This window comes from Channa argus, chromosome 8 (genome assembly GCF_033026475.1).
Source record: "Channa argus isolate prfri chromosome 8, Channa argus male v1.0, whole genome shotgun sequence".
In the NCBI taxonomy this organism is placed as follows: domain Eukaryota; kingdom Metazoa; phylum Chordata; class Actinopteri; order Anabantiformes; family Channidae; genus Channa; species Channa argus.
This window is the reverse complement of record NC_090204.1, coordinates 11,793,800-11,813,632: the sequence shown is the minus strand read 5'-3', so window position 1 is coordinate 11,813,632 and position 19,833 is coordinate 11,793,800. Positions and strand designations below refer to the sequence as shown.

The window sequence follows — 19,833 nt, the reverse complement described above, 5'->3', positions numbered from 1 at the left end:
GCCAGTCATGTCTCCTGTGGGTATGATATGCAAAAGGACCTGCAGAATTTTACAATTAGCATGAACTTAAAATTTCTGTGACAAAGCATTTCATAAAAATGCTACCTGCATCTTTATCGTGTCAGTAATAAACTTTATTATGTTATACAAGGAAGAATCTGACAGCTGTCTTTGAAGAGAAGAATTTGCAGTTATTTTATTTGATTGCTATTTTCATTTGTACATTTCTATAATAGATTTCTGTGTATATTTTGTACATCACATGTTCTACAACATTATCAAATCTATCAATGACAGCAATATATCACCTTTTTAGATAAGAACTGAAACAGAAGTAAATCTGTTGCCTGCTCTAACAACAGCTAATCATCACCTTTGCCTACAGCCAGTTGGAGGCCAATCTTTCCCCTCTACACTAAGTGCATAGGCCAACCCACACATCCACACATCCACACACAGACACACACACGCACACACACACACACTGACAGTGAGAAAACAATTGCAAACTTAAAATAATGCTCATCTTTCTAATCCTTTGAAAACCCGCAGAGATGCAATTAGCTCTCTTTAATTTGACACAAAGGGGATTAAAGCAACGTTCATGACAAATATGTCTGCACATCCTTGTTCGACTTACCAAGGTTAGGAGACCCAGACAAGCCAGTCCTCTGTACAGAATCTTTCTGTGTAGAGAAAACAAAAAGAAACGTTCTCATGCATATTGTTATTTAAGACCTGACAAAGGTGCCCAATCTTTAGTGGAGGTGTCTTAAAAGGCCAGCCCAGAATTAGAGCAAAACGAAAAATCAGGATTTTGGCTTCTCTGTGCTACAGTTTTTACATGTTAATGCTTTGATGCGAAACAGACTATTGCCCTGTAGCTGATATATGCCTACTTCAAAATATTACTACAAAGAAGGGATCAATAAATGATGCCTACAAAAAGCATTTAGTGTTGCAGTGTAGTGTTTACCTTATGCTTGCTGCTGGTGCACTCACCCAGCAGAGACTTGCAGCTCTTGTGAACATTCACAGCACAGTCTGAAAAACAGCAGCACAGGAATGCAGAGTTGGTGTTGGATTAGTCTTTCCAGTTGTATACAGTGTGAATAGAGTATACAGAGGCAACAGTAGAGGCTACTAGATTGAATATGGATGGAAAAAGCGAAGAAGTAAAACCAGTAGCTTCAGAAGGCACCGTTCAAATGAAATGCTGTTAGTCAAACAAGACACCGAAACAAAAGCCTGTAGCTTTTTCTGCTGCTGATATTTAGACAAATAGTGATCCAGTAGTTCTGATTGTTTGCACAGGCATGACAAGAGTAACTGTGTAGGCAGTTTAGGAACTATTGTTTTTTTCTCAGTAATACATTTAAGTTTTATAAAACAAAGCCATTTACTGATGTAGATGTCATCTACATTTGAAAGCAGTAAATGAAATGACCAATTGTATCTCTGCTAAAAAAAAAATCTGATATAGATTACAACTGTTTTGGAAAAACACACCATGGCTAGCAAGCTTGCCTCTCCAGGTTTTACTCAATTGCAGAAAAGACAAAACACTGTCTACATATTATGAAGGTAAGCAACTGACATCTTTCCTGAAGGACTACGCTGGACAAACAAATTAAGGTACAACTATGCAAAGCCTGTTCCCAACCCAGCCAGGCAAAACCAGACTGACTTGGAAAAGAAACACATGGTCTATGCAAAATACATACAGATGTACGCAAGTGCCAAAATGCATATACACGCACTAAAATGAGAGCTACTTATCTGTAAAAAAAAGCTGAAAAGGGGTTGAACAGTTTAACAAACTGATCAAAGGCAGTACTAATAAGTGAAAGGCTGACTTTAAATGGAAGGCATTTACCATACCATAACTTTCCCTTAACAATGCCCTTTTATGCAGTTTGAAACCGAGTGCATAGCTTTTTGACAAAGGCTCCCGTTTTGTTAACAACAAAGTTTAAATGCAGCATTGACAGGAGCCATACCAACCTAGAGTATCTCACCAACTCCACTATTGTACATTTCCATTCTGTGTAGTGGTGCAATGGACACAGACACAAAAAGACTTTTAAATAAAAGGATGAAGCAGCGAGACAGATGATGATTTCATGTGTATGTAGCTATGGGTGAATTGGGAAAGACGTTAAAAGGGTCGTAATATTTAAGACTATTAGCATTATACACTGATCAGGCAAAACAAGGTTATAAGAGTAGTCACCCTATATAAAGTTAATGAGGTAATGAGGTAGAACCACCTCTTCTTATAATGCACTCCAGTACGGCTCCACTACCCACTTGGACATCACTACCAAATAGTAGAATTATCACCTTTCTAACAGTTTTAACCTAAAAACTGAGAAATTATAACCTTGTAAAGGTAGAATTCATGGCTGAGCCACTTTATTTGATTGCAAGAAATTGCACAGGTGGTCATGATGTTATGCTTAATCAGTGTATCACTTTATTTGCTCTTTTACATTTTAGATCTTCTCCTAATCAATGTTACTTCATTCACAGTGTCTAACCTCGCCCCTTCTGTCTCCCACGCTGTGGTAATAAATGTACAATTAATGGCGGAGCCAAATGAAAAAAAAAAACAGACCTAATAGTGCAAAATATACCTGGCTTTAAACACCAAATGTCTTTTAAAAGCCTACTGACCAAATAGCTCTGTTTTGTTTTTAAAGCCAGAAAAAGTTTGTTTTACCTATAGAGAAAGATATGTGCACTACAGTCATTATGTCAACAAAGTCACCTTGGACATTTTCCCCCCTCGATTCCAGCTAACATTCGAACCTTATGCCAGCCTTCCTCTTCCAGAGAAAAACCAAAAGCACAAGATACCATCAATGTCAAGTTAAGTCTACAAGGCCAGCAATACATCTCCTAACCATCTTGAACAGAGCCCAAACACTCTGATTTGGCATTGCTGGGGAAAATTTGGCAAGAACAAGGACGCCAAGAGGACATTATGTTTAAGCAGATCTAGATTGAATAAGAAAGCCATTAAAACAACATCTCAAGTCATCACTGAATAACACCAAAGTAAGGAATTTTGTTAGGAATGTGTTGTCGAGTTTATTGTCATCAAACTGATTTTAAAATAATTTTTGCTTAATTAAGTAAAAAGTGTCCTGAGATAAGCAAGAACACATTGTTTTCTTTGTTTACTGATATGACAGAGCTTATCAGCAACGACTTGCTGAAGCTGCAGACCACCTCAATATTTGGCAGTCCAGTATGTAATACCTGTGGTGGAAAAATGTGTCCAGAGAATGTGTCATCACTGACAGATCACACAATATACAGCTCTGACACAACAATTTGTATCGTTCCGTCGACCTAGTGGATGAGGATCAATCAACTCTGCCACTATTGAGCAATGTGTTAAGCTTCCAGTCACTCTATCGTGTCAGCAACAGTGTGGTTTGCAGCTGATCCACGGGACACTCTGCCCCGTAAAAAAAAAAAAAAAAAACCCACCACCACACCCAACATCTGCTGATTGGTAACACAAGAAGCACACTTGTGGTGTACAGCACACATTTTAGTGAATCACTCTGTGAACTACAAACTCAAAGAAAGACAGGCTCACTATTGTGATCAACAAATTTATTCAAAATGTATTCAAAAATTTAAAATGTAAAAACAATATAACAATATGGTATACTAACAACATGTAGCTGTGTGCTATCTTACATAACAGGGCTTGACTAAGCTTCAGATAGCAAAGGGTGGGTTCTTCCAGGGAAAAGTTAGCTCATAAACCAAAGATCTAAAGGCTCTTATCTCATACAGTTTTTATAAAATGGTATTTTCTATGCAAGGTGTTTTTTAACTAAGCACGGTGTCCCCTTCACACTCAACAGTTCCTAGAAAAACCCTTGTCACCACAAGTGCTTGGAAAGACCAGTCTAGAGGAAAATAGTCTGCTGTTTTGAAGGTATTATATTCATGCACAACAACTAAAAACTGTGTGTGTCCTGTGTGTTCAAGCATATATGTGCAGGAGGTTACCCTCAATTCCCTCAGATAATCAACAGTTGGGGTAAACTCTGAAGCTGAACAGCCAAGCCATTACATCATCTAGTGTTGAGAACATTAGGACATCTTCACTCGTGTAAATTATCTGATAAACCATTCTAACAAATATCATACAAATAACACCTCAGTGGTGGAAAATCTACTAAGAGCCACTCAAAGAAGAGGTAGAGACAATCAAAACTTTAAATCTAGTAAAAGAGAGCCAGGCATGCAGGAAGGCAAAGCAGTGTTGCATGGAGAAGTGCTTTGCTTACAAAGTGAGATGGGTGAGATCCAAAGCCAGTGGACTTGTGCACTGGCAGACCTGCCAAGCACAATTTGCACCATGTGACCAAGTCAGAGCGTGATCTCGGTCAAATCTGAGACAGAGGAGTGAGGGGTCACCCATCAATCTGAGCAATTCTTATTGCCCGATACGAAAAAGTTACTCGTAAAGGGCATCTCCTGGCCAAAAAACAAAAAGATGGATTTGACATTCAAGAAAAAATTATTCAGAGAATTGAGCACAACAATACACTGAGTGCGCCATAACGAGATGGGTACGCAACATACTGTTTAACACAGGCAGATGCCGCTTTGACTTAGCGTTTAGATAATATCACCGTGTAAACGTGAAAGATGTAACATTTACCAACCTTTGTTTTCCCCGAGGTCGTGTCTGAGCGGGCTAGTAAAGTGAATTGGATTTGGAAATTAAGAGAAATCTTAGAACGTTAGATGAGTTAGCGATCACCTGTTGAGTTTCATGCCAAGTCTGCAAACAGCAGCAAGCTCGTAAAAAGCTCGCACATGAAGTGAAAATGAAGGAACATTGCGCAACATTCAGACGCTAAGACAACAGACAGCATAGGCGAGTTTATGTGTTCGTTTATATAAACTCTTCAAGCTAATTAAAGTCAACTGCTTATCCAATCCACCTTGTTTTTCAAATACAAGCAGTAGGCAGGGTACCTAAGCTAGCGTTAAGTTGCTAAGTTAGCCAGCTAGCTTAATTGCGTTAAAACTAACAGGGACTTAACATGGGCCCATTTACGATGAACAAACACTGAAAAAACTGCCAATGTGTTTCCCTCTTGTTATACCAGACGAACGCAAACCCAACAAAGCATTAAACCCCCAGAAGTAAAATGCAAGTAGTTAGCGGTTTGTTAGCCAAGGTTAGCATTTAGCAGGCTCGCTAGCAACCAGGACGTCTGAGAAGGTCCATCGAGCGAAACAACGGGACTTATTCACCTGATCTCGCTTGACCATCGCTACAATAGCTGCTTCTTACCGTTCCAACAAGATCAGGGTTTTATCCTCATCAGCTACGTCCACAAGGAACTTTAGTCTGCCTGTGAGCTAAATAAATCAGTTCGGCCATTGACATCAGTAGCAACAAGTATCCCACATTCTTGGTTTTGTCCAGTTTTGAGTCCTACTCTGCACCGGGAACAATCTCTGGCATACAAACGACGCATTCCACAGGCTGAATCCCCACAGGGCTCGGCTCAAATTAAAGGAACACTCACTTGTTTTTTAACCACTGTGTGTAAACACGTAGAACGTGTACTGTAATCTGTATCTCTAAACAGCCATGGATGATGATGATGATGATGAATGGAGAACCGTCTGATTTACGCTTAATGTCATTTTTAAATGTTTAGAAGTGGAAAGTAACTAAGTACATTTACTCAAATACTCTACTTAAATACAACTTTGAGGTACTTTGAGGCGTTTTCACTTGCGTATTTCCCTTTTAAGTTACTTTTTTTCAAACGGAACTATTGTACTTTTTTACAGAGCGTAATTATAAATTATAATAACCTAATAAATGATAACGTTATGACAGGTTAACCATCTGGCAGTAGATAAGTGGGTTAAAATTAGCTCCACCTTTCCCACATGCAACTGGTGTAGAGTAAATAAAGCTTTAGTCTCTAGTTTATCAGAAAGATGAAACATATCAGGTTACAACAATGAAATAATGAAGTGGAAGCACTAAATGACTAAGTGCTTTTTTCCCTTGCACCCCTGGGAAATGTCCACTTCAAAAAAGTGAAATGGCACTAATATTGAGAGCAGCTGTTTCCTTCTTGGAATTTTATTTGGTGATGTGAAATCTGCCACCAACAGAACACATGGTTTATAAGAACCCTGTCTCTGAATTACAGTAATGTCAACAATTGTGTAAGTGTAACTGATTACACATCAGTCCGGCTGTGTGTGATGATGAACAATGGAATCATCTGTGGGTAATAATGTGATGCATGTAAGACCAATAGACAAAAGAGTTTGTCGTTTGATGGCATCAGTAGAATATTTTAAATAAACTTTATGATAAAGATAAAAGATGCAATCTTTGTTTTAGACTGTTTTTTTTTTGTTTGTTTGTTTGTTTTGTTCTGATAATGGAGGTATAATAAGATCATGTGCATAAGTGGTGTAACTACACCGATCAGGCATAGCATTATTACCACCCGTGTAATTGAATGCAATCGAGTACAGCAGCTCTGCCATGAATTCTACTTTTGAGAGGTTATAATAGGTGATAATTTGACTATGCGTTTATTATTGAAGTGGGTAGTGGAGTCATACTGGAGTGCATTATAAGTTGAGGTGATTCTAATGTTTTGGCCACCTCATTCATTATAAATAGGGTGGCCAAATCATTAGAACCATCTCTTCCTATATTCCATTGCATTAAATAACACAGGTGGTTATAATGTTGTGCCTGATCAGTGTACATTTGTTCAAGCACTGCCAAATCACTTTAAGTATTTATAAAGTATTTCCATTTTGTTCTACCTTATACTCTATACTCAATAAATTTCAGAAGAATCAATTGTACTTTTTACTCCACTTTACTCAACTCTCGGGAAAGTTTGACTTATAGATTGGTCTTTAACAAATAAAACACGGGATCTGTGCAACAGATTTGTAGGGACCCCTACAAACTCACCCCTCCCTGTACCAAGTAAACAGTTTTTTTGCCTTTCACTGGATATTACAAAGTTATCAGCTGACCTGCAAGCTGTGGAGGAGTGGTGCAACAGCGACAAAAAGAGGAGCTGTGTTGAAATGTCCTGAATAAGGTCTACTCCACGAATGCACGCACAAAGCTGTTACACCCAGATCACAAGAAATATATGAAATGTGAAGCTTAAGTTACAAGCTGGAGAAGCAAGGTTATTACATACTGTAGATTAACCTAAGGTAACACATCAGATAACCCATCTAAACAAGTTAGAATGCAGTGTGAATTAACCTGTCAGCAAACCCTGTCAGTGTGTTTTCATAAAAAACAGCCTCAGATTTAGTGTTGCTTAAAGAGGAGCTGAAAACAGGCATCATCTTCTCTTCAGCAGAAACATGAAAAGGAAAGCTGCAATCAATATGAGAAATGGCACATACTGTACTTTCACACTTGTTGGTTAAGTCTAAGTTGTTAAACCAAAGGGAAATTTGCTACTTGCTAAAATAATATTTGGTCAGAAATATTATGTATTGCACCTATATAAAACATCTGGGTGTTTGCTATTAATACACAAATGTTTCAAGATACATTACAGTTTGTGTTTAGCTGTCTGTGCATGCGTGCATGTGTGTGTTTGCCTGCATGCTTGAGTGCATCATAACTGGGTGAGTGAGCAAGCATGCAGTGGCATGGGTATAAATAGAACAAAGTTTGTGTGCAAACACAACACCTGTGCACATGTGTATTAACTAGAGAATAAGCGTGGGTGTGTATTACTCACTCATGCACTGCAGGCTATGCTTTTTCTGCAGGGTCTTGCTGCAGAGTGAACAGGTGGCACAGCTGGAAAAAGCACATGGCATCAAACAGTGTCCATTGGTGCTGCTTCTGCGTTCTTTCTCTTTGGCCTCTCTCTCCTTTCCCTTCTCTTTCTGCTGGTCTTTTTCTCGGTGCTTACCCTTCAGAGGAAAGAAAAGGCAAACACAAAGGAATGTTTTTATGTAGAAATTTAACTGTGACACATATTGTGCTGTTGGGTATGACATCGCATAATTGTGTCAGAGGCAGGATATATAAGTGGGTTTTGTGTAAGTAGATTAGTGTGATGTGTGTGAAGCAACATGCACAGCAGTAAACTATTTATACCTCAGGGTTTGGTGTTAGAGAACAAAACAGAGGGCAGCTATTTAAATCACTTTTCTGCATTGTACATTAAAATTGGATGGAGCATATTGTCCCAGGATTCTTGGCTCTTAAAGAAATCTGAAATGCTTATCGGCCCATATACATAATGTGGTTTCAGTTCCAGCGACAACAGGCAGCTTTTGCGCTATGGGTTTACCTTCTCTTTATTGAAGGAGCCAGTCATTCTGTTCCTCAGAGAGCTGAAAGTCCTCTTCACCTTCGTGCCTTTCTCCACTTTTTCTGTGTGATCCTCTTCTTCATCATTCCTGGCAGAAGAGGCACACAATAAAATATAGACATAATAAAATAAAGAACACACAGAAGTGCTGTAATTAATAATCTCTCCCTCAGAAGTGATAATCATTTCTATTCATTAAAAACTGTATATGTGATCATCCTTAAAAATCTTCTTTTGTATAATTTAAATAGGACAGGGTCCTATTGTCCTTTTTCTAGTTAAATATATCAATATTACTTTTCTCAGTCATGATTGTCAACCTTGGACAAAAACCCGGTGAAATATATTGCGATGACCAGGTGAATCTGTAGTATAGTTAGCCTATTTGGATTCAAATCCTTTTGGATTCATTATAACCAGTTTTTAGATGGCTAATAAAACACATGAATGCAAATGCAAATAAATAATCAATTACATGGCACCAAATTATGTAAACGATCTTTATTACTGTGAGAAGGGTCAAGAATATGAAGATTTCTGCAGCTCCACAGATAAAAGAAGAATGAAATTAAAAGGACAGTACTTACGCATTAGAAAGGAACTCATACCAAGTGACACTTCCTGATTCTTTGGCACCTGATCTGGAGTTCCTCTGCTTTTCTCTGTGGCAGACAATGAGGTGATTTTAAATTAGAGAGAAAACCACACACTAGCCTGAATATTAACCATTAATACCAACATTTTAAACTTGTGAAACAACAAAGCTCAGACATTGTAAAAATATACTTTTAGCACAGACTGAGTGAATAGTGTTGAGACACAGTTTAGCACTTAACTTTTAAGAGAAGGCTTTTGCTCAGTCAGCTGTCAGGTGAGTTCAGCTTCAGCCAGTGACCTAACCATCAAATGTATAAATGTCTAGAGCTTCACAGACCATTTCCAGGGATAATGGAAGCCTATATTGTGTCAGTGATCAACAGCCACATGCAACACACAAAGCCATAATATGCAAATACAATATAGTATGTATACACACCCATACCTATACAGTGCAAGGCTCCACTTGCTCACAAAGTGGACTACCCTGGTGCTGCGTTAATGACTGACGTGGCATTTTAACAGCAGTGGGAGCAAGCAGACCTCCCTACTTACCCATGGTACAGCCTTAGCTCCTGCAGGACTTTCTGTACCATCAGCCTGAGAGAAACAAGACACTAAGGCTGAGTGTGGGCAGTAAGAGGACAGGGGAGGTGAGGAGAGGAGAGTAGGGGAGGGGACGGGACGGGAGGGGAGGGGAGGGGAGGGGAGGGGAGGGGAGGGGAGGTGAAGAGAAGGCGAGACTGCTGGGAGCTGGGTGTCAAAGAGTGATTTAGATAGGAATCCTCCCTTGTCTGCTGCATCCACCCAATGACCAGACTCACACTCAGATATACTATTAACATACACACTAAGGGGCCATCTAAGGAGCTGGGAGAGAGTATTGTTGGAGGAGAAGGTTGCAGACATATGCCATGGAGCAGAAATGTCATGAGGGAAAGGGGGAAGCCCCTCTGTATCTTCGGAGTTAGATTGCTGTACTACACTATGATAATTCACTACAGAACAGTATGTGCACTACTGTATTGAACAACTCAAAATCTACAGGTACAAGATACATCCACAGTTGCCTCCTGTGAATCAAACCAATTGAGCTGTGCTGAAAGCATGTTGTTGAAAGGGAATACATACACCACAGGTAGCCAACATAACTAATTATAATATAGACTTACATATGGCTCTGTCCCTCAGTAGAATGTAGATTTTCCTCAGGGTCGAACTCCTCTGCTACTTAATAGAAAGGTTAAATATGTTGAAAACGGCCACTGGGTGTAAAACACGTAAACTAACATTAAATCAAAAAACATGACAAAAACATCAGACCCACCCCCTGCTGCCCTTGCAGCCTGTTTAGATGTTTGTACCACACGAGATATGTGCGCAGCTCGGGAACATTCATCTGTGGCAAGGATGTCTGAGCGAGAATACAGATGTTTGCCAGGTGTGCCACTGTCCTGGAATGTTGAGTGATAAACACACATTTGTTTGACATGCAATTAATCGTTTTAACAACAAACAACAGAGTCACCTATGGTGATATAGGCAGCATTTATTAGTGTAAAGTTTAAATGTACTAATTTGTCATTTAAACAGGTTCTGCAGGTTGTCACAACATTATAAGTGATGCACATTTAAAGTCAATATTAATGTTAGACTGCCTATGTGTTTTAGGAAAATATTTAACCTTTTTGTTTTAATGAATTGAACTACTCAGTGGAAACCAGTAGATATGAAAGTCTACAAGTAGAAAGGAAATTTATGGAATATCTCCAGCTTTATCTTCAGTGTAACAGCATTTCTTATTACCAAACTAGTGACCCTGGCTCTGGGACAGGGGTTGCTGAGCATGGGACCATCTGTCTCATCGCCAGGACAGGCTGTGCAGTCATAGGTCTCCTGTTGGTTGGACAGGAAGTGGTGGTCCTGTCTCTCCTCATCATCCTCTCTCTCTCCATCACTGTCCATGGCCATGGTATCCAGACTCAGTCTGACAGCACAGCATGGCAACAAACACACAAAAACAGGGTTCATAAGCACTGAAATATATCTGTTCACTAAATACATTTGAGACCTGTGTTTATTTTGGCAATGTTTTCAGTTTTGTTTTCTCGTAGCCTTTTTTGGTGCACTGTTAATGTTAACATCTCTAAAGTTGTCTTGACTGCCCAATTTAAGAAGCTGTGAAAGCACAAACACGAGATTAAACCACCAGAAATATTTAAAGAGCTAAGAGAGTGCAGAGACATCGAGCTATGGTGTCTAAATTCTAATGTTTACATTTATCTCATCAATGAGAAACATGGGAAGAGATCCTTTGAAATATTTGCAATCATCTTTAACAGTCATCTGTCTCTCAATCTGCACATCCATCTTACACCTTACCTCCGGCCCAGGTTAATCGGGGACACCGGGACACCCCAGCTGTGCCTACGAGATGTTGACATGGATCTGACCAAGATTGGAAAGTTGTCATTCTCTAGTTCTCCATCTAAATCCATTGTGGTTTGCTCCTTTACTCTTCCTGATGCTGTTATTCCTTTTACTGTTTCCACAGATCTCAAGAGTCCATTCAGATTTATTGTCAAACTAAGCTCTACTGCAGAGTCTGAGGAGTCACTGTTGTCAGTGATGCAACTTGGCAGTAACGTGGGACTAAGCTGAGTGACCACAATGTTGCAATGAGGTTCCCCCCCAGGCTTTAAATAGTAGGGTGGTGATGGTGCATCAACCTGAGGGGAGTTTGTAGTCAGAGAGGTTTGTACAGGTTGGTTGGTGGCAGGGGTAATTGTGTTCAGACACACCCCTAGGCCAGTAGTCAGAGTGTTGCTCTCTGGGACTGTAGTTAATGTGGATGCAGTAGGCTGTGAAGCTGGTATTCCTCCCGCCAAGTCTTTATAGAACTCAGAGTCTCTGAGAGAGGAACTGAAACCCAGCAGGTCCTCCACACTGCTGCTCACCTCCACACCAGGGCAGTCGTAGTCACTGACTACTGAACACGCATCCTGCAAGTCAGTGAGGGGGATAAGGGGAAAGAAGACAGAGAAAACAGATGTGGAGAACAGAGAGAACATTTTCTGAACAACTAATCTTAAACATAATTAACAAGACTTAACAAGATGTTAGCTGCTCTGCAATGCAATACTTATGCTCTGTGGCATTTTGAGCCAAATCACATCAGCAAACATAATGGTATTTAGCATTTATGTTAAATGTTGTACCATCTTTGCCATCTTACTTAAGAGGTTAGCATGCTATGCCTGTCATAAGCCAAAGTGAAATTTAGAGTTGATGATGACGTAAGAGGAACGATCAGGGGATCACACTGGTGATTACATTTCATCCACTAGAGATTTGTCTGTAGCTCATTTAACCGCAGGCTGCAACAGTCAAGATTTTTCTTTTAAACCTGCAAATGTCAACCTCACACTGGGACTAGAAGAAGCATTAAGGAATGACCAAGCTCTTGAGATTTTTAGTTTCAAATGAAATGGAGGACAAACCAACAGATGGAAATTGCCATCCCTGGAAAAAAGGAAGCAGAAAATAACCACGATCTAAATAGAGTTTTACCTGATCATCTTTGGTGGTACCAAAGAAGACATCCTCAGCAATAGAGGCTGGGGATAGTGAGGAAGAAGATCCTTTCCCACTAGGAACATGTGGCTGGACACAGATTCGGGCACTAGAAAGCCCACAGGGCTGACTACATGGCTTGCACTCTGATGCTGAAACATAACAGATGTGATGCTTGTGAGTTATAAACACACAAAAATTTCAAGAAATGCAGATGTTGCAGGTTTCGACAGCTGCAAGACTCCTGCGCAATCAATTTGTGTATGATTGAAGAAAAGCTTACTAACGGCCCCTGCTCTTGCATCTCACTGAAAGTTCCTTTTTTTAATTTGTGAACTTTACCTAATAGCTACAATTTTATTCATAAAGAAAGTCATGAAGTCATTGCTGCTCAGAGATAAGCGAATACTAGGCTCAACAGAACTATGGCTCTTAGTCAGCCTGGCTACAGTGCTGAAAAGAAACCGGGGGTTGTTCTTGTTTTCCTCTATTAATAATGAATAATATGCTGTTCTGGCATCACAGGGGGCTTTTTTGTACATTTTTAAATTGTTTTCCAGGCTAAATGAGATTCTTCTAAATTTCTGGAAGGCCACTTCTTTTCTAACTTTCGTGTTGCCTGCTTTGAGTTGCGAGTTTGTGAATTATACCATGGAGATCGCCTGTTCTTGTTTACTGCCTTCTTTTTCAGAGGGGCAACAGTATTGGGTACATAGTGAGGCTGCAGATTGTCAACAAGATAATCAACTTGTGCAGGAGTAAACTTAAGGCGGCTACTCTCCATTGTATTGACATATGGTCAAGCAAATGATGAAGGAATCGTTTCTTTCAATTTGTTTAAAGCTTTTTCACTTAAGCATCTGTTGTAGTGGAATTGTTTTCTAACTACTGAATAGTCCGTTATTGTAAATTCAAATGTCATTAGAAAATGGTCAGACAGAAGAGAATTATGAGAAAATACTGTTGAATTATACCTTTCAATGCCATATGTAAGGACAAGGTTTAGAGTGGGATTAAAACAGTGAGTGGGTTTAGCTCAGCGGCTGTAGCTCAGTTGGTAAGGCAGTTGGCCATGGACCACAGGGTCAGTGGTTCAATCCCCGCTCCCGGCTACAAGTCGAAGTGTCCTTGGGCAAGACACTGAACGCCAAGTTGCTCCAGGTGGGTCAGGTGAGCACCTTGCATGCAGCCACCGCCATTGGTGTGTGTGTGTGTGAATGGGAAGCTACATTGTAAAGCGCTTTGGATAAAAAGCGACTATTTACATTTTGGGGAAAAACTATTGAATCTAACAATTAATTAAATGCAGTGCTGAGACAGTTACTGTCAGCATCTACATGAATGTTAAAGTCACCCACTATAATGACTTTATTTGTACTAAGCACTAAATCGGATTGAAAATCTGAAAATTCAATCAAAAACTCTGAATAAATGAAAGATGGTACACAATAACAAATAGAAGTGGTTTTTGAGTTTTGCAGTTTGGGTGTGCAAGGCTAAGAATAAGGCTCTCAAATGAGTTATAACTATCTTTAGGTCTAGGGTTTAGTGGTAAGCTTGAGTGGAAAATTGCTGCTACCCCTCCACCTCGGCCTGTGCTTCTAGGAACATGATAATTAATATAACTTGGTGGGGTTGACTTATTTAGACTGACACATTCTTCCTGCTGCAACCAAGTTTCAGTAAGACAGATTAAATCGAATTGATGATCACTTATTAAATAATTTTCTAAAAGAGATTTAGAAGAGAGAGATCTGATATTTAATAATCCACATTTAAATGTTATGGAGTTTTGTTCTGTAAGAGCATTAGTCTTAACTTTTATTAGGTTATCATGATAAACTTCTCTTGTGTTCATTGTTGGTTTATGTAATTTAGTTGGTCGGGGAACAGACACAGTCTCTATAGGTATTTGGGAGCTGTGGGGGGGTGACAGTTATAAGGACACTGCAGTGAGGTGTGCAGAACTGGATCTCTGAATTTCCATTGCATAAAGAGATTCCTCGATTCACATGATGGCACAAACCACCATCCCCACTGGCAACTGCTCAGCCAGCCAGCATTAGTCTCCATGTCAGTGGTGGAGAGCTGGAGATTATTCCCTCATTGAGCTTTTACTGGCCTGAGAAGCTGCTAGTTTGTGGTAAATATCATACAATACGCAACATGGTATAGTAAGTGGGGGGCATACCGAGGAGTTTGGTTACACGTATCTGAGGAAAAGTGTTACTGAAATATTTGTTACATTACAAAATAAACCTGTCAGTGTCTTGTGATGTCTAAATAGTCTGTTAGGCATCTGAATATGTCTTGCACACTGTTCTCAGCCACATCATGCCCATGTGAGGAGGGAAGAACCACAGCTACAACACGTTACATAATCCTCATTTCGTAAGGGACGCCTCCTATGAACCCGAGTCTTTGCCTAAGCCAGCCTGGCTCCACAGGGCCTGACTCTTTTCTCCTTAAGCATATTCTGCTCCCTTTCTTCACCCCAGTGAAGGGTAGCTTTCTGTCTCACCATCTGAACATTGTGAAGAAATATTTTGTACAGGACAATTTATATATGCTGTTATATACACTGAGGAGGAAAGGGAAGGTGAAGGGGGCTGCAAGTGAGCACTCACTGTACAATGGATTTCTCCAACTTAGACAAAACAAAAATATATAGATTTAGAATAGAATAAAATATACCAGGATTGTTGACATTTTCCACTTATTTTATCTAATTACATGTATTCTTTAAAACAGCACTATTTATTTTTTGACCACAGAACATTATTTTACAGTACAGTATTGTAAGATGAATGTGACTAATAACAACCCCAATTCAAAAAAGTTGGAATGATGTGTAACATCGTAGAACATGTACAACATATCAAACACAACATATCAGTGGTGGAAACTGACACATTTTACCATTTAATGGAAAATATTAGCTCATTTTGAATCTGATGGCGGAAACACATCTCAAAAAAAGTTGGAATAGGGTGATGTTTACCATTGTGTACCAACCTCTCTTCTTTTAACAACTGTCTGTAAACATCTGGGAAGTGAGGAGACCAGTTTCTGGAGTTTAGGAGAGGAATGTTGTCCCATTCTTGTCTGATGCAGGATTCTAGCTGCTCAACAGTCCTGGGCCTTTAATGCTGAATTTTTCTTTTATGATGTACCAAATGTTTTGTATTGGTGAAAGGTCTGGACTGCAGGCAGGGCAGATCAGCACCTGGACACTTCTCCTGCAAAGCCATGCTGTTGTGAGGGATGCCGTGTGTGGCTTAGCTTTATCTGACTGAAAAATGTAAGTTCTTGTCTGAGACTTTGTCTGGATGGGGGAATATGTTGATCTAAAACCTCTATGTACTTTTCAGCATTGATGGGTGTTTTACACATCTACCCAACGTTTTTATTCCTTGAGAAACTTGTAATTCCAGCTTTGTACACCTGTAATTCTGTGCCTGCAGACAGGGCCTACTGTGGCTGGAAACCAAGTTGTTGAGAGTTGTGAGGCCGAACAGTAGAACTGGAAAGAGTGAAGCCCAGACACTACTCTTAAGAAGCAGTGGTTGTGATCACACTTATAGTAGCATTGCTCATTCAGATTGTCATTACTGATATTTATGTAGAACATACCAGCAGAACAACAGTTTTTAATGAGAGGCCTTACAATGTTTGTTGCCAAGATGTTTAACATCATTAATTGAGTTTACAGCTCATGTCTGTGATACCAGACATCACAGGAAAAATAACTTTACAAGCAATTTATTCCAACTCCAAAAAGGGGACAGCTGGTTTAATGACATTCATTCATTCACAACTTTTTCATTCCAAAAAGGGCCTTGTCGATGATGTTAATGTATGTGTTTGTGGCTCACTTTTTTAACATTCCTATTGTAAATGTGATTTAAAGAGATCTTGTGAGGCTGAACTAACTAGTTAACTAATAGTCATCACGGCAAACACATATAAAATAAAAAAACAGGATTGCGCCATGATGTAGAGCTCTGTCTCTATGCCAGTCTCTCTAATAATAACTTTCCAGTAAGCAATCTCAGGTAGTGCTGTGCAGTAAGATAAAGGGAGTCCTGCTCCATGTCCTGCTAAACCAGTAGCATCCACTCCTCTATTCAACACGACAGCCAGAGATGCTCTCACATAAACACACAGGCAGACACAGTGTAGACCCATTTTCTATATTACTAAATCACTGGCTGAGGCTGCGGCGATGGCAGTGTCCCCGCTGGAGGGAAAGTTTGTTTCCCACTCATAGTAAGTGTAAACTTACACACTCGGTCCAGACGCCGCAGGGGCTGCTTGATGCTGTCTTGTAGAGCTGCTGTAGCCTTTTATGGTTGGCCTCTCGTATTTGCTAATACATCACACAGAGATGAAACGTCACTGTGTCTATCTGTTTGTGTGCATTCTCAGGTGTGTGTGTGTGTGTGTGTGTGTGTGTGTGTGTGTGTGTGTGTGTCCATAAGTGTTTTGGCACTGTGTCAGCTAATTGTTTTCCCAGGGTGGTCTACTTCTAAAACTAATTACTATTATCATCTAACAAATCACTAAATTACTTTTGCCCCTTGCTTAAGAACTTTTGTTTATTTTAATATTGCTACTTTTTCTCTGCATCGTAGGTCCTCTACAGTCATGTCTGTCTGTTCTTTACATGTGGAGCATGTTGCAGGTATCCCCATTTTAAAAGAGAGATCATTGTCCAGTTTTCAGTTTCCTCCTGTTAAATGGCTGTGTGGACTTTACTTTTATGAGTTAATCAGGAGTTAAGGACCCTCTTAGACATAGTTGTGATTTTGGCTGAATAAAAGTTACTTAACTTGGAGGAAATTTGGAAATTGTTTTTTTAGGTTTGAGGGGTGTTTAAGTAACGTGATTGTCACTTTTACGTAAATAATGTGGTGACAGTTTTTAAAGTGTCCAATCTGACGCTAAAATTGTCTGTATATGGTTTCACTATGTATTGGTTATTGTGTTAGAGTTTATTATGCTCAGAGAAGTTTTGGCATGCTATCTTAGAATTTTCTGGTTAACTCAGTAACCCTGCTTGCTGCAGCAGCTCTACCTTGACTAGTTTGTGAAAGGCAGGTGTCTTTTTTTATTTGTCACATGTGAACAAATACTGTAGAGACTTTTTGCAGTAAACTGCATTAGATACATTGTAAATTCAATCTCTTTGTCGGTTGAACTACTCTACAAAGTAGCTTTATTTTACTAAATTAGATCTTTATCTAATTTATTTTGGCTTCGTTGTAGTTCAGCTTTTTCTAGTGTGACGTTTATGGGTAGCTTGCAAAGCTACGCTTTCAGAGTACTTTCCCCCAAACTGGCAGTGTATATGGTGTATGTGTTTGTATCACTGATTATATTTAGTCTTTTGATGGATTATGTAAAAAAGAAGACACTGGAGCTAATGTGACTCAAAGGAAATGAGGACACGTGCTTGCCACAAAGCCTACTGTGAGATTGTGTGCAAAGCTACATGACAATCACAAGAGGAACTCATATGGTACGGTCAGTTGATTATTTACAATGAACAGATTTAGAGGACGTACACTTATCTACAGATGTGTTTCCACAGAAACTCCGGTACAATAAACATCTTTCTCAGTGTGAGCTGATGAGATACACACACACACACACTGAGACCATATGTTACACAACTACAGAAATCTCAGGTGACAACACAAAACTACTTCAATTTTGATAATATTATTAACCAATTCAAAACTATTTTATTGACAACTTCTCCATTCAGCACCTGAACTAGTGTGCAAGTGTGACTCGGTTGTCTCTGTCAGTGCGTGTATGACAGATGTTGGGTGTAGGTGAAAACAGAACACAGAGGCTGTTAGATCTGAGGTCGAAACGCACATCAAAACAACTGTCATCTCACAGATCCTCTTTGATCAGAAATTCATCTGACTACAGAGCTACACAGGCACTGCAATTGAAGCAAAATAGAAACGTCCTACAAGGCTTCTTTTTGTCTAAAATGTTATATTCCTCTGAAGATAACAGCATGAGAACAGAAAGCATGGAGTAACTCATACATACTTGAATCATACAAAAGCTATGAGAGTAAAATAAAGAGAATAAAATGACTTGTCAGTCTTTTCTTGTCAGATTTACGCAGACAACTGTAGAATGCTACGCCAAACCTGGCTTTCCAAACTCATCATTTGGGAAGTTCACTTTATAAGTTATGGTAGCAGCATTGTAGACACAAAATGACACAAATAATAAATAAATAACCAGAGATTCATTTTCTAAATTCAAATGTGTATTGTGGCATTTATGCATTCGCACATGGTACTCAATGTACAGATGAGTCATTCGGTTCTTAAACGCTTCAACCGTGTTTCACCACAAACCCCTAATCAGGTCAAAAGCCAAATCTTTATAAAAAGTTAGGAAAAGGAGACACATCACAACATCCTACGGTCAAGCTTGGCTGCATGACACCTCTTCTAATTATCTTCTCTATCTTTGTTCCCAGGTTTTAAATCACCTGCAACATAACCTGAACCTAAAACCAGATTCCCTGCATACCTCTCTTAAAGGACCATCTCTTCATCCAGAGTTTGGAGAAGGAGGGCCACGAGTTGTTAAGAGGAGAATCCGCCATAACAGCAGTGCAGTGCAGAGGCCAGCTGGAACTGGAGCTCAGTCAGACTGGAGCTCTGGCACCAAGCAAGAGGAGAGATAGAGGGAGGAGAGTCTGGAAAAAGAGGAAAGAGAGAGAGACTCTACAACTGGGATCAGGGAGCTGCTGTTTGGGGATTACATCCCCTTAGATTCCAATGGAGTAAGAAAAACAGGAGAGCAAAAATGGAAAAGGTGTCAAAGCTATTTGGTAGGAAGAGAGAAGGGGGGCATAAAAGACTATTTGCTTTTGGAGATATTGTTATTTTTGAATTCTTTACAATAAAGCATGAGTTCAATCCAAAACAGGCCAGGGGTTTATTTGCCTTTCTGCTTCCATTTCCTTTATTTTAAAATCATCATCTTTTTTGTGTGTCACCAAACCAAGTAGTTTCTGATGTTTTATAAAATGATTGGATGACAGGAGTCAGTGTGTAAGACAGGTGTGGAAGGAGGAATAAGATCAGGAGGCAATGCATGCTTAAATTATTTGAGTCAGAAAAGCCAAAAAAGCAGGTTTTTCAGTGTTTCAGGCAGGTTTTCAAAAGGACATTGTTTAAGTGAAACAAGACAAAAAGAAAAAGAGAAGGAAGTACACGCAATGAAAGGGGAGGGCAGTGATACAATC

The 19,833-nt window shown here is 39.5% G+C and overlaps 1 protein-coding gene across 3 annotated transcripts in view; it reads right to left on the bottom strand.

Annotated features, from left to right (window-relative positions):
* Positions 1–19,262, bottom strand: part of arhgef18b (rho/rac guanine nucleotide exchange factor (GEF) 18b) — a 37,886-nt gene extending 18,624 nt beyond the window's left edge. Inside the window, exons 1-12 of one of the 3 annotated variants that reach the window (XM_067512857.1) lie at positions 19,113–19,262; positions 12,546–12,700; positions 11,358–11,977; positions 10,782–10,962; positions 10,303–10,429; positions 10,148–10,202; positions 9,531–9,575; positions 8,966–9,040; positions 8,358–8,466; positions 7,797–7,974; positions 977–1,044; positions 641–686 (exon numbers count right to left, since the gene is read on the bottom strand). In XM_067512857.1, the coding sequence (XP_067368958.1) occupies positions 641–686; positions 977–1,044; positions 7,797–7,974; positions 8,358–8,466; positions 8,966–9,040; positions 9,531–9,575; positions 10,148–10,202; positions 10,303–10,429; positions 10,782–10,962; positions 11,358–11,977; positions 12,546–12,700; positions 19,113–19,188 (1,735 nt within the window). In that variant the 5' untranslated portion in view covers positions 19,189–19,262. The remainder of the gene's footprint in view (positions 1–640; positions 687–976; positions 1,045–7,796; positions 7,975–8,357; positions 8,467–8,965; positions 9,041–9,530; positions 9,576–10,147; positions 10,203–10,302; positions 10,430–10,781; positions 10,963–11,357; positions 11,978–12,545; positions 12,701–19,112) is intronic. The other 2 variants (XM_067512854.1, XM_067512855.1) reach the window with 2 other exon arrangements.
* Positions 19,263–19,833: the final 571 nt, after the last annotated feature.